The 14,891-nt window shown below is 37.8% G+C and overlaps 2 protein-coding genes across 18 annotated transcripts in view; both read left to right on the top strand.

The window, feature by feature from the left end:
• The window catches only part of SLC4A7 (solute carrier family 4 member 7), a 93,437-nt gene extending 88,579 nt beyond the window's left edge, over nucleotides 1–4,858 (top strand). For all 17 annotated transcript variants that reach the window (XM_074538848.1, XM_074538833.1, XM_074538822.1 and 14 more), the window contains one exon: nucleotides 408–4,858. In XM_074538848.1, the coding sequence (XP_074394949.1) occupies nucleotides 408–489 (82 nt within the window). In that variant the 3' untranslated portion in view covers nucleotides 490–4,858. The remainder of the gene's footprint in view (nucleotides 1–407) is intronic.
• A 130-nt stretch (nucleotides 4,859–4,988) lies between these two features.
• NEK10 (NIMA related kinase 10) overlaps nucleotides 4,989–14,891 on the top strand; it is an 84,697-nt gene continuing 74,794 nt past the window's right edge. Inside the window, 4 exon segments of the mRNA XM_074536924.1 lie at nucleotides 4,989–10,660; nucleotides 10,662–10,690; nucleotides 11,009–11,069; nucleotides 12,193–12,323. Coding sequence (XP_074393025.1) covers nucleotides 10,616–10,660; nucleotides 10,662–10,690; nucleotides 11,009–11,069; nucleotides 12,193–12,323 — 266 coding nt within the window. The 5' untranslated portion in view covers nucleotides 4,989–10,615.

Here is a 14,891-nt window from a genome sequence, read left to right as displayed (position 1 = left end):
AAATGTCCTCTCATGCTTGTGAACAGATGGTTTCCCTGCCCAGGAATAAAGATGTATTAGTAATATTGCTTGTTATGTATTTTTGAGTATTTTTACCGTTTTGCAGGCTGTGTTGGGGATTTGTTTGTTTGTTTTTAAAGTTTTGCAAGAACAGTTTCAAATCAATAAAAGCAGTGGAATTGGATATGGTATTTATGAAGGAGATATTGGTGTTTTCTCTCTTTTAAGTTAAGTCACTGCTCCTGTGAATATTATTTAACAATTACTAAAATGTAATAGAAGTGCCTTATCATAAAAGCATCCTCATGTAAATACTTTCGGGTTTCATTTTGAAGTATAAAACATTTGAAATTTAACCTTTCCTAAAGTGGCCCAGACTTTACATTTTCTTCTTTGTTTTCAAACAGCCCTGAAAAACCAGAAAGTGTGGAAATAGAAGTGGAAAAGTCACCTGTTGTGAGATACGTGGATGCTGAAACATCTTTATAGAATGGAAACAATGGGAATTGCTTATATTTGTGTGTATATATATATCACTGTAGGATATTTTACCATGGAAGTGTGATTTCCAGTTTAAGGAGCAACAGATATTTAATTTCTGCCATTTTTTGGGCACTGTAGATATGCTTGCATAATGCAAAGATTTTCCCAGCAAATAAGATGAGTGGTAATCACACTTCAGCTATTTATTTTATTGGAAATTTTATTTTCATTTTTAAATAGGAAGACTGTAATGAATGCTTATTATTTTCCATAATCAATATGTGCATAAAAGTTACATCAGCTTTTGCTGGTGATTACTGGTCCACATTGCTTAAAATTTTGCAATACCTCTGTTTATAATGTGCGCCACAGAAGTTTTGTTTTCCATGCAGGCAATTAGTGCTTGTTTTTGCAGGGTATACTTTTTTTGTGGTTTCATAGAACAAATGTTAATGTGCTGTTGACAAGAACTACTGTGTTTTATGTCTCCACTCCATGCTAGTGTTTTCTGGATTCTGTCTCTCCTACTCTACAGGAGTGGCCTAGAGCCCTAAGTCAGATGGTTAGTTAAGCCTTAAAATGTATCTAAATACCCTGGTGTGCTGCTTTCTTTGGTTTTCTGAATTCTCTTGAGTTTTCATTATTGTCCAGTAGCAGTATGAGTGCAGTAATGGCAGTTACAGTCCCAGATCAGTATTTGCCATTCTGGACACTCCATGTTTACACAATATAAATTGGATTTACAGGCAGCAATTGGTCTCTAGGAAATTATAAGTACTTACCACATCAGTACTCTTGAATTCTTTTCTTCCTGTTTTTGCTTACATTTTTTCCCATAGATTTTCAGTGTCTGATTTGCTCAGCTTTAAGATTTTGGAGTATTTCATATCTTCATCAAATATATTTCTTGGTTAATAAACTTTTTAATTTACTGTGTATTTGATTAAATTAGTTGTAGCTCAATTCTGGAATAGGTTTATGATCAGTATTATTTTATGGATTACTAATTGCTTGTGGTATTTGTATGTACAGTTCTGATCCTCTCCATTGTAAAGGGCATATATGGTAGCACACCAACTTATTTTTAAACACATTATTTATTTTAATTAGTATAAATTTCTATCATGTAAGATGAATTGAAAAAATAAATATTCATTTATTAAAGTAAATGGGATTTTTTGGGGACTCCACTGATAAAGATGCAGTTAGTGCATTTATTGTAGTTACATTTTCAAGTTCTAGTGTTTAGCATTATAATATTTGAAATAATGAGAATTTTATATATAAATGAAAATCTTGATGACTTACCTGCTCAGTTTCCATTCTTAAAATTTCTTTTGCCTTATGCCTTAGTTTTTTTGGCTTTAATTTCCAACAGTATCTCTTTACATTCTGAATTGCCACTAGCCCTTTCTGGATGCATTACAATGGCTTTAATTAGAATCTGTGCTCATTTAATACTAGAAGATGCTGTTTGCTTAATGCTGCTTTTGGTAGAGTTGGGAGTTTTACCATGGACCAAGTGATAAAATTCTCAACGATTGCAAAAGGAGCTGATTCTGGAGGAGGGCAGACTTTATCTGAAAATCCCACTTGAGGTGGAATTTTGGTGCTCTTCAGCCAAGTGTCACCTGTAGAGAAGGTAGCTGTATATTACAAAAATAAGGCAATCAGTGGGAATAAATAGAAACATTTTAAAATAGTATTTACATTACATGGACTGTTACTGTTCCCTTTAAATTTAATGCAATTATTTAACTTTTTTTTTCTTTCCTTTTTTCATTTAACTGAATTCTCAGAAGGCAGTTTAAAGAAAGAAAGTCGTAGTGTACAGCAATATGAATAATGGTATCCAAACTGTCATAACAGGCTCAGGTCAGTGGCAAAGCAAGAGAGGTCTGCATTACCAGTTTGAGCAATACTGTGTAATGACCTGCATTCTTAGATGGTAGTGTAGCTCGTGCCTTAGTTTGACTTCATGCTCTTTCAGAAAGTAACCCATGGTTTCCCTCTGATCAAACTGAGATAACAATGAAACTACAGCAGATGGTTTCTCAAAACTTCGTACATTATTTTAAAAAAACCCTAACAACATCCATCTGCATGTCAGTAGTTGACAACTAAGTACCTCTTGCACTGAATCAAGGAGGGAAGAGATATTTTGAGGATTTTATGTAGCATCATCCACAGTACAGTACTTCTGTCCTCAGTAGTATTTTTCACTTCCTGTTCATAGTCCTACAACAGTTTCCAAAGACCCAAAAAATTACTAGAAGCCTCTTGGATTTCTAACTCTTTAATGCTGGAAATCAGGGTTCCATGGTGCTGCACACCTTGTATTTGGCTTCTACTTCAGAAGTTTTGATCATTATTACAGGAGGTGGATATATTTTGAGTAACATTGAAAGGAAACAAAACCAAAGCCCCACAAGTCTAATCACAGTATTTATTGAATTGTGTAGATATTTTAATCAGTACCAGAAATACCATGACTTGGCAAGCCAGTTTACAGTGACCTTTAGTTCCAGTGTTCTTGGGCAATAGTTATACTTGCACTTTCTTCCCATATGAACAGGAGAAGTTCTGGTGTTAAGTACATAAATCCTTGTTGCTAATGTATGGTTAAGTGATTCAGTGGCCATTTTACACCTTCTCTGCTTTAAAGTCACACATAGTATTAAAATAAGACAACTAAGGATGTAGTTTATTTTATGTAGATGTTTTGCCTTAATGGATGCAAAAGAGCAGTGACAATTGCTGTGCACTGATTTTTATTTTTTTTTTTCTTTCATAGGGCTTAAGCCCTGTAAAAACTACGCCAATGGATTTCCATTCCAATAGCTAGAGGAAAATAACCAACCCTGCACTTTTTATAGATGCCTTGGTTTCCTGGAATGGAGCTTAGTGCTACTGTGTACCTGGCTGCAGAGCCACCTCAGGAAGTCCCTCTTTTTTTTTTTTTCTCCTTCTTTTTCCTTTTTTCTTTTTTTTTTTTTCCTAATTTATTTATAAATATTAATGTTTACATGAAATCTAGGTCTTAATTTTGACCACTCCATTTAAATTATCATTTAAAATGTATTACTTAAAATGCAGTTTTGTGTTTAAATTATATTCTAGAAAACTCATTTTCGTATGTATTACAGTGACACGTTTTTCATTCTGTTTACATATGCCCAAGTTAACAACAATTTCCTCCTAGACGAACTTTGCAGCTATAACATAATATTTTATATAATTGTTCCGTGAAATGTTCCAAATTGCCAAGTTTGTCATCATAAAACCCGTCAGGGTAGAACTTGGAGCCCTAATGGCTTTGGGATCTTTTTCAACCAAGTATCTTGGCCGTTTTTTCTTCATTTAATGCAAGTTCTCCTGTAAGTTATCATTTGCTTCACCTGCATCTCTTGTCTTTATGCGGTCACTTCCTAATTCGTGCCCTTTGCAAAGGCAGGTTCGACAGGCTGTGAAATATTTCTGTACCAAATGGGTGTCACGTGGCAGAGCCTGCGCTGCTCTAAAGGGTTTGTCTTGTACAAAGGTTCTGGAAATCAGAAAGTGAATGGTTCAGGACTCTCAGTTCACAAATGAAATCTGCCAGGCGAGCGCCACAGCGAGCTTAGTTGTCTTTTTGCTTTCTTATGATTAGTAATGTTTTAATTACTCATCTAGGACAAAATTATCAAGTACAGTAAAACGTGGGAAATACTTTGTTTATACCAACAGTAATTTATTTTATGGCAAATTTCAAGACTGTAGATGCACACAGCTTTGAGTCAGCATAAGTGTAGTGCTATAAATAAAGCAAATTCCTCAGTAAGTTTGTCAATTTTATTTTATAATGTTTTTAGTGAAAACTTCTAGGACTTTGTAGTTGGCATTGAACTTTGCCTAAAGACACTTTCATATTGAATTTAGTATCTGTTGACATTTATTTGGAATAATGAATGAGTTTGAAAATCGATACTTTTCTAAATGATTTTATTGGAAAGACACATTACTTGTATTTTCTTTTCTGTTGTTGCTGATGCTCCTGTGCAAAGGTGTCTTCCAGGTTCAGCTTTTGCAGCTGAACTGCTGTTTTGATTTTAATATTCTTTATTTGAAATGTGATTTCATACTGTATGGTTCGAATTTTTTATGACTGCTTTTCTAATTACAGTGACGTTTTCTTACTTTATAAACAAATCCAAAGCAAATGAAAACATTATTCCAACTGTAGAATCAATATTCAGTTTATACAGAAAACACAACTCTCAGACTTGTTTTTAATGTGATTCAGCCTTTGTGTTGTTTTAATTACTGCTAGAATAAAATTATCTTTTGTAACGTTTCAGAAAGTTGGTAAAAGCAATAAACAATCTCCTGGACTCCACTGGGGCCGCTTCTGTTGTCATTGCCCGGGGGGCACTGGGGGCGGGCCCGGCCGGGGCTTCCCCGTGCCCATGGCAACGGCGCCGGGCCGCTCAGCACGGCGGCTCGCGATTGGCCGGCGGGCCAAGAAGAGGGGAGGCGATTGGCTGAGGGGTCCCGTCCCGGCGGAGAGAGCGTCGTCGTAGCCGGGCCGCGGAGCGGGGTGGGGGGAGCGGAGCCGCTGAGGGACCGCGGGGAGCAGGATGGAGGGACGGGAACACGCGGGGACGCGGGGCTGGGACGGGAGAGACCAGGGCAGGGAAGGCGTTGCAATGTCCCCATCCTCCTCCCGTTCCGCTTAATGGCGTGCTCCCCAGCCCTGCTCCTTCACCAGCTCTGGGTAGGCACTGAACAACCCCGTGGTTCCCAGAGGCTCTGAGGAATGGCGGTACCATTCCCTATAAAGGTCTGCTTGGTAGTGGGAGCGGAGAGGGTGAATTTGAAAGAGCTACGTGTTACTCTCGAGTTGATACTGACCTGAGCTGCTTATTACACCTCAGAAATCCCCTCTTGTTTTCGCTCTCTATTTATTTACTTACTTATTTTTTTCTTTTTTCTCTTACATATGTGAACTGGTGTTTATGCCAGGATTTAGGCAGACTTTCCTCTACAGAGGAAAGTTACACTCTGGAAATTAACCAAGAGACTGACATTAGGTGGACCCAGCAATCTGAGAATAGGCCTGGCCATTTATGGAATGAGTGAGGTGGTACAGAGGGAAAACAAAACAGAAAAAAGCAAAAGACAGACAATCCCAAAACAGCAGTAGCTTAAATGCTTTCATTTGTCAGGAAAACAAGGAAGAACCTTACTCTTGTTAACCTTTAGAGAATCTCCAAAGAATTAATTAAAGAAAGATTGAGGCATATATATGTGTGTGGAAGTTTTTGTGTGTAAGAAACACATGGGTTTCCATATTGATTCACTTAATGAAATGAAAGAAATATTCTTCAAACATTGTTTGTGTGGGTTCTTCAATACAATTTCCTAGACATAGGCTATCACTGGTGGGGATCTGTTATGACTGCCATGCTCTTTGAGAACAAGAGGGGAAGCCAGCCAGAAGTCCCTTTTTTCCCTACCAGACTAGATAAGGAAAAGTACCTTTTAGGAATTTTTCATCACCTTTGATGCTTCCTTTGGATTATTTTGGCCATGTTTGAAATAAATTTCTGTTTCAACAATAATATATTTCTAATGTCTCTTTTAGGAAGTGAATTTTCTCCTGACCTTCATCTGACCCAGATTATGGTATTAGGTGGGGTATTAGATACATTCCTATCCAGCAACAGCATCAAAAGTCTTATTAAAGCCACCATATCTACTGGTTCTTTATCCACTCTAAGCCTGTTATTCTGTGTATGATTAGACAGTGGAATTCAGCCACTGCAGTGATTAAGAAAGGAGTTAAAGGCAAAATCTAGAAACTAGTTGGCTTACAAATTGTCCATATCCACTAGTTATTGCTAGTAAAGATTATAAGGAATGTGAGACATCTTCTTGTTGAAGAGACCTTTACACTGTAGTCAGTGGGGGTAGATTCATCCTCCAACACTTCTTTGTGGTTTTGTTTGTTGTAAGTCTTGTTTTTACCTTCTGAATCTTATGTGTTTATGTCATCTGGGATAGTTACTAGACTGGGCTGCAGATCAAGTCTAGGGTAATTCCTTTGTCTCCTGTTTCTCATCATGTGGATTCTTTAGTTTCTGACGGGGTTCTTGGAGCATTTCTTGTCCTGTCCTGCATTCCAGTGCTGTCAGAATGCATCTCTCTTCCTGTGTAATTGAATCAGCATAACTAATTAAATGTAATTATCCCCAGTTAAAATGAAGGCATTACTATTGCTCTAATTCCATTGTCTTAAATGGAATTAAATGAGACTGTGCTGTAAAGGCATTTTTCTCTTAATGTGTCTCTGTTCTTCAAAAGAGTTGTCTGATTTCAGTTTTTATTTGGCACAATTAGTGAGTGCTGTTTGGTGTGTTTCTTACACATTCCTCATGGCTGGTGTCATAGCAGGGGGATAGTTATGAGGACTGAATAGCCTGGCTCCATGGAATCCATGGAAATTTCTGCTGGCACGAATAAAGAAGAAACACGGGGTGGGAACTTATTTGGTGACTTCAAGAAAGTCAAATTACTGTGAGAAGACGTAAGGAAATATTAATGTCTGTTTGCTCTCAGGTTTCTGGCTGGTAGAAGGAAAATGGAGTTGTTTCTGTTTGTCTGCCCCTCACTCATGGTGCTAATGTACCTCCCTGATTTAATGACTGGCTACTGATGGCAGGGGCTTTCTGCTCTTCTCCCTTGATTTGCACTGATGCATTCCTGCCCTGTCAGCAGGTGCACTCATCTGTGCCAGTGAGCTAAATTGGCAAGAAAGTAACAATATAAATGGAGGTGTATTGTTTTCTGTGTATTTAGCTCTCTAAACTGGCTCAGGTTTGGGTCAGGTCAGCTGAAGAAGTAGAGAAGAATTACTGGTGGAAGGGAAGGAATGGGGAAAGCCATTTTCACTGGCAGCTGGCTGTTAATTAACTAGTCTAATCTCTGTAGTAAGGTGAAGGGCATAACATTCTAAGCTGCATGGATAAATCTTCCTTTCTGCATGTTGTCCCTGCCCTAGTACAGTAGAAGTGCTTTGGAGACAAGGCAATCAGGGCTAAAGTAGGAGAGATTATTTGTAACCTGAATCAGGTTTCCCAGTCCAGTGCATCTGAGATAATGCTGGGCTGACAGACTAAAGAGGTCACTGCAGGGTCAGTTTGTGGCCCGAGCTGGCCTCTTTCCTGAAGGGCTTCCTGACCTGTGCTGCCTTGTTGGCCTCTAGGAAACAGAGAGGTAACCTCAGGGTGAGTCCTCAGAGCTGGGTGAGTGCTGTATCCTTGAGTGACCAGTGTCCCTTCATTCCCAGCAGCAGTGAAGGGAATGTGGCTTGGTGTTTATCAGGTTCAATTTTGCACAGGGACTTTTAGATCTGTAATGGCAACAAACCTTTAAAATATTTGTCATCTGTTATTCCGTTTCATCTTTACCAAGGTAGCATTAGAATTGGAATGGCAGCCCTAAAGTAAGTTTGGTTGACAGTTGTAAAATGTTCTAAATAATCACTAAGACCTAACAGTTCTGGATTAAATTTTAGCCATAGTGAGAATCCTGCTCTTTGTGGTTTGGAGAGTTAACCCAAGGATTTCACAGGGTGCTAAAAATTTTAAGGTTTAACTCTGTTTGCTTGAACAAGTTATTTGTGTGTGGTTTGGTTGTTCTTTAATTGGTTGAAATCTGTTCTTTGTGCACAGGTACTCATGATCAAGTAGACAATTTGTGAGTTTCACAGTATTTCCCACTGTGCAAATGTGAGGTGCTTATTGCATTTTGTCATGCCTCAGTAATATTCCAAATGGACAGGGTACTGGGGAGATGATATAAGAATGGCACTGAAATAATACATGGAAATTCTTACTCCTGAAGATTCTTAATGTGCTTAGCAATGTGCATGGCTTCTCTTAACTTCTAATGCTCTTGAAGCATAGGAAATAAATGCTTTGAGCAAACTGCATTCAGTTTAGTCTGAACTCAGTAGTTTTGTCTGCTGAGTGGTGGAACAAATCCTGTTTATATTCATTCCCTGGTAATAACTGGTGCCACAGAAGTATTCTGGAATGTTTTTTAATAACCTTCTTGAGCAGATACATGGAAGAGAGGAGAGAAGTTTCTTGTGGATCCAGATCAATGATTCCCTGTAGTAGGACAAAGGCTTGTTTAAAAGACTAGACATGGATGAACTGGGCTTACAGGCCACTTCCGAGAGGGATTTAATACAGTGCACGAGTTCATACTGTCAATAGTTGCATTTTGGATAGTTCTGTGATGTGAGATTGTGTAACTGGAAAAATGACTCTGATGTTCATTTGGGAAGGAGCAGCTTCTGGTAGTTTACAATGCTTTTGTTTCATGACCAGTTTTCTTCTTCTTCTTTGCCTTTATGAGGAGGAGAAGTAAACATCAGTAGCAGAGGAATTCTACATTGCACAGCAAGAAAAGGAGGCTGTCAGGTTTGATACAGAAGATCCTCTTAAGGACACACCAAAGGGAACATCCAAACAGTCCATGTGTAGTGAACAGTAAAATGGGTGGAAAGGATCAGACAGTGGTATTTTATCTATAGTTTTTAAGTTGAAAGTGCTCTACCATGCTACAGCTGTATGTAATTCTCCAGGGTAATTCTAAAGCCCCAGCCTGTGCCTGACCATTCTTTTTTTTTTCACTCAGAGAAGGATCTGTATCAATAGTTGCTTTTGTTGCAGCGAGATTCCTCTTGAATGTCCTCTTTCCACGTCTTTCTGTATTTTTCTAGGGCTTTAGAAGATTTTCAGTGAACAGGTGTTGTGCACTGTGAAAGTGAGTAGGTCAGGGCTTTTGTGGGAAGTCAGACCTACAGATTGAATGTTTTTATGCAGGGATTTAATGTGTGCTAATGGCCCTGATGAGGCCATGCCATACAGATCTGCTCATCTGTGGAAAGAAGCTGTGTGTCCCACTGCCAGGAAAGCAGGTAGGTTTGGTATAAGACATTGAGAAGGCCTAGATTCTAAACTGCTGAAAATTTCTGTTATTCTTTGACTGACTGTGTGGTCATAGATTCACAGAATGGTTGAGGTTGGAAGACACCTTAAGATCATCGAGTTCCAAGTCCCTGCCATGGCAGAGGCACCTGTCACTATACAGCAGATTGATCACAGCCCCATCCAGCTTGACCTTGCACACTTCCAGGGATGTCCACAACTTCTCTGGGCAACCTATTCTGGTACCTCATCACCCTCCCAGTAAAGAATTTCCTTCTGAAATATAATCTAAACCTGACTTTTTTGGTGTACAGTCATCATCCCTTTGTCCTAACACCACATACCCATGTAAAAAGTCCCTTTCCAACTCTTCTGTAGACCCCTTTAGGCAGTGGGCTGCTGCTGGATATCTCCCTTGGAGCCTTCTTTTCTCCAGGCCAAACAACTCCCCCTTTCTCAGCTTCTCTCAGCACAGGGGAGGTGCTCCAGCCCTCTGATCCTCTTTATAGCCTTCTGGACTCACTCCAGCAGGTCCTTGTTGTGCTTATGGGAGACCCAGAGGTGCATGCAGTAGTCCAGGTGGGGTCTCAGGAGAGCCAAGTAGAGGGAGAGAATCTCATCTCTCAACTCACTGTATGCATCTCATTTTTTTGTCAGATACCTCCTTTTTCTACCCTTCATTTGACTTGTTTATTTGGATAATATTACTATTAAATTCTCTGTTGTCTGGACAACAGCTTGTTGTTGACAACCTTGATGTTAGCCTGTAAGCATTGCTGTAACGTAAGCAGCCAATTCACAGAGAGAAATAATGGCAAGAAGATGAAATAAAAGGAAAAGCCATAATAAAAAATACATGAAAGAGCAAGACAGTATTGTCTATGCATGTGTTGGAAAGCCAGGGTTTCTGTATGTTAGGTTAAAAGCTTTCTTATTAATATCTGGAATTTCAAAGGATATCCTGATATGATGCCCAAGGCTTCATGCTGAGAAAATGGCAAAGTTGTTTTGTTTTTTTTTTTTTTCTAAAACCAGTATCGGTTGATTCTGGAAGTAAACATGTGCTCCTTTTGCTGCAGTGATATAATTCTCTGTATCTACTTTGCTTTTAAGGAAAAGAGTTTTTAACCCCATCATGATAATAATGATACACAATGCCTGATCAGGACAAAAAGTTGAAGAGCACAGCAAAAGCAATAAAAACAAAAGCCTTCTGGGATCTCTATGAGGTGTAGTATCTGACGTTTTACTTTGAACTTCAGTGGGACTCATGTGGAATTTACACTGGCTGCCAAAGCAGAATGCTTCAATTTGAAGTGCAGTATAAACATGACAACTGTTACTCTGGTCACAAAGTTTATTTACACCTATGTTGACTTAAGGCATTCTGGAGAAGCTGTGAATTCTGCTGTACGCAAAAGTGGACACCAGGCAACGCTAGAAAACTTTATTTTCTGTCAGTGGCATTGTTGCTTGTTGACCTTTTTTACACTTATGGAAATACTTTTATGTAACTATTAACGCACACTGTTGTGGTTTTTTCCTAGGGATTATTCTGATCTAAAAGGGCTTCAGTCTCTCTTAAGTGTTCAGTCAAGGAACCAACAGGTATTTTTCAATAACTGTTATTAAATGTGCTTTAGAATTATAATTAATGGTGATTATGGTTTCTGGCATGTGCTTAGAACATTATGTACTATAGTGACTAAAACATGTTAGCAAAATCTTGAATGGAAGATGTCTTTCATCTTATCTCTTTTTTCTTGGCAGCATTAGACCTTCTGTGTGGCACAAATCACATTTAGAATGGGTAAAACCACGAAACTGATCTATTTCCCATTCTACTACACCATATTTTTTATTTTAACAGAAAAAAAATTGCTTTATTTTGTATCTTGAGCAGGTTTTATCCAGTTATTGTTGCATATATTAAAGTAGCATGGCAGATTTTTTTTCCTCTGTGCCCTTTCGCAATGTCACACGAAGGTAGGCTTAAAGATGTGTGAGTAACAGCATGGGGGAGAGTGGTACAGAATATAAAATAAGATCAGCATTTTAACCATAAACAATTTGTCTTTGAAGAATAACACCTCAGCTAAAAATATCCAGGGCTTAAATACCAACTTACAGGAGAAAGTCAAATCTCCTTCACCTCAGCTCACTTAGTGAAGCTTGTATTTGCCATTTGAAGCAAAGAAAACCAACACATGATTATGGGTGTGAGTCTGGAATCACAGAACATTTTCTCCCTTTCAATTCTGTAAAAAGATATGACAAAATGACTAAAGGATTCATCCATGTGAGGTAGGAGTTACGCACTTTCTACCTGGTTAGAGGCCTGGAATTGCTTCTGAGCAGAAAGCTGAAACATGTGAGTTGTACAACCTAAAAAGAATGTGAAGACTGTGCAGTTGTGGAGTTGGGACAGGTAAGAAACACAGATAATGAGCATGTGTTGCAGATTTTGTCAAGCTTTGCTATCATAAATTTAAAAAGATGTCATTCTTCACATTTTACTTACCTCTCAGTACTTGTTTTTCAGTCTTGCTTTGCATCAGTTTTCTACCACGTCAGTGTTGTTTTCCAGAGGAGGTGTGTGTTTTCTAGAATGGTTAGTTTTAGGTCCAAAGTTCAAGTCAGAACTTGAGAAAACGTACTTTGGCATGATAATATTCTCAGAAAACTTAAATTGCATCATTTGCCTCATGACTACTATCCCTTCCCTCTTTAGCTTCCAGCTAGATATATTGAAAGTGGTCAAACTAGTGTGACAAGAACTTGGCAAAATGTCAAAAGCGATGAACAGCAGTCCAATGGTCAATGCCAAGCATCAACAGAAGCTGTTGAGCTTGAGAAATTTAGGTAAAAATAATTTAAAGCCGATGATGACACACTCATATCCCTGAACGAGAGATACCTTTATGTATCTAACGGTATCACCTTGTTGAGGTGTTGAAGGCATTTGTATTTTTACATATGTACTATTTACTTGTACTTTTCATGTTAATCCAGTATTTCAGATGAGAATTACGTACTTCAAATTTTCAAACCTGTTTATGTTCCTGCCTTTGTAAGTTTCAACCTTTCCCACTCAGCAGAGTATACTAGTGAGAGTTAATAAACTCATTTAAAATGTGATCATTTCTTTATTTGGAAAAGTTATACCATTCTGATAGTCCCAAATTATGCATGAGACAGACTGTTAATGTCTGGCAATCTGAAATCATGTTATTCTGTGGTAACTGCTGGTATGACATTTCTTACTTTTTGTTGCTAGTTTTAAGTTGTAGCAGAGCAAAACTATCTTGTAGCAAGTTAAATTGTAATTCACCATTTTTCTTTTTTTCTTTCTTTTTAGTGTGACCTACAAGAATGAGAGAAATTTTAGCAAGATCAGTATATGAAGCACATTCATAACCAAGCAGGCAGACTACTTTATTGCGTTCCATGAGGAAGCAAGATGTGTGGATAATATCCCATATTGTTACAACAACACACATTTCTGTGGATATTACCAGCAGCACTTGTGGTTGTTTTAATTAACCACTTTTGTATTGGCTTTGAGGAGCAGTGGCCAGGTTAGTGGGGCAGAAGAACACAGGACTGGGTGTATGACAAACCTTGGATGACCAAAATCCTAACTGCTATGTTTTCTTGATCATTCATCTGTACATGGTGTCTGTAATCTATTATTTGCTTTTCTAATTTATTGTCCTGATTCTATTTGTATTTTATGGACTGCTGCCTCTATAGTGAAAGGCCTGTGGTTTCCATAAAATTCAGATGAGTTGATGCCACTTGTTTGTGTTTATTTGTATTTCTGTGTATGACAGGATTGGAAAAGGTAATACCTTTTTGTATGCTGTTCTCATTTGTGTGAGGAAAAAGTACAGGTCCTTACAAAAATAGAGGGGGCAGAGAAAGATATTTTCAGGGGAAAAAAGGTGTATTTTCTAGATTTTTTTTTTTACTATTCTCCTTTGCAGTGTATTGTATTTTCCTTTTTAAAGCCCGAATACATTTTCTAAAAAACCCTTAAGTGGTACAGAAGTTTAAAGATGGAATCCTCAAGCACTTAAAGGTATTAATATGCTACTACTAGAGGAATTTAAAAACATCACATGGTTTGCTTATACCTTTATTCACAACCAACTGGGGAACTAGGGGTGTCTTCTTTGATTATCTAAATGACAGTGAGTTTAAAACAGATTATTTAAGTGGTTTTTAAATCTGGTACCTCTTTTTTACATGTGAACTCAGTATTCACCAGTGGGAGGTCAGTGGCTCAGCTTCATTTGCCAGAAATCCAAGAATAGCTTACACTGTGATTTCCCAAGTTCTGTTTATACATTGTGACATACTTGGCTTATATTTTGGTTTTCTTTGGTGTTCTTTGTGATAGTGATATTGCAAAACAAGCCTCTTGTATTAAGAATGAAAGCACCCAGGCAAGGTTGGTGAAACAAGCATAAATTAGTAGATATGTAGATAAGCTGGATATACCCTGGTGTGTCTAGTAATGTGTGTTGTAAATGTAACTGTAGTAGAAGGGGCTCTCAAATGTTTATCAGGCTCAGGGAGTGACTGTTGACCATGGTAATATCTTCAGGCCACTTTAAAATCTGACCTACAAATTTTGCATGCTGTTTTCTTTCCATGAAAGTTTTGTGCTGTTCTGAAGTAGCCAATTATGGAATCATAATGATAAATGGTATTACTAGGGCAGAATATTGGCATAAAAGGGCTGAGAGTTTGTTAGTATCTATTTGTAAAACATTTATTTTTATGGAATTATTTTTAGCTGTTGGCATCGTTCCCAACTGCAAATGATGAAATGGGAAGAGAACTGCCATGACCCATACACTTTTTCTGTTTCCAAGAAACCTATCCAAACAAATTTTGTCCTCTCAGTTAAAACAGCAACAAAAAATACATGGCAAAGATGTCTAATTTTAGGTTTATTTTAAATAGGAAAATGGGGATATATACTTTCAACAGGCAATGGAAATAGTGATTCCTTTACTGGTATTTTGTGCAGGATTACTGCCCCTGGACACTTTCTGCAAATCTGATTTGTATTTTCTGCCATGTCTTATGCTGGTGAATCATATGGAGAAATATAAAGGAGGAAGTTGTATATCAAAATACAATCCTACTTCAAGAACATTTGAACTAAATAACAATTTATTTCTAGCATAATACAATTAGAATTTTTAAAAGCCAGGATAGATTATGAAAATTCAAAAGAATATTTTTAATATAGCTATTTTTACTTCTGTAGCACCCATATTTTTGTATAAGTGTATTTTGTGCACTGAAGTTTGCTCTGTGGTTTCTCATTTACTTTGCTCTTTTGGGCCTCAATTCAACCACTAAAAGTTTATATCAAAGCACAGTTAGTTTGTTCTTACAGATGTGCATGTACTTTCC

The sequence above is a fragment of the Zonotrichia albicollis genome, chromosome 1, assembly GCF_047830755.1.
Source record: "Zonotrichia albicollis isolate bZonAlb1 chromosome 1, bZonAlb1.hap1, whole genome shotgun sequence".
In the NCBI taxonomy this organism is placed as follows: Eukaryota; Metazoa; Chordata; class Aves; order Passeriformes; family Passerellidae; genus Zonotrichia; species Zonotrichia albicollis.
The sequence above is the reverse complement of the archived record's forward strand: the minus strand, read 5'-3'. Positions and strand labels throughout refer to the sequence as shown.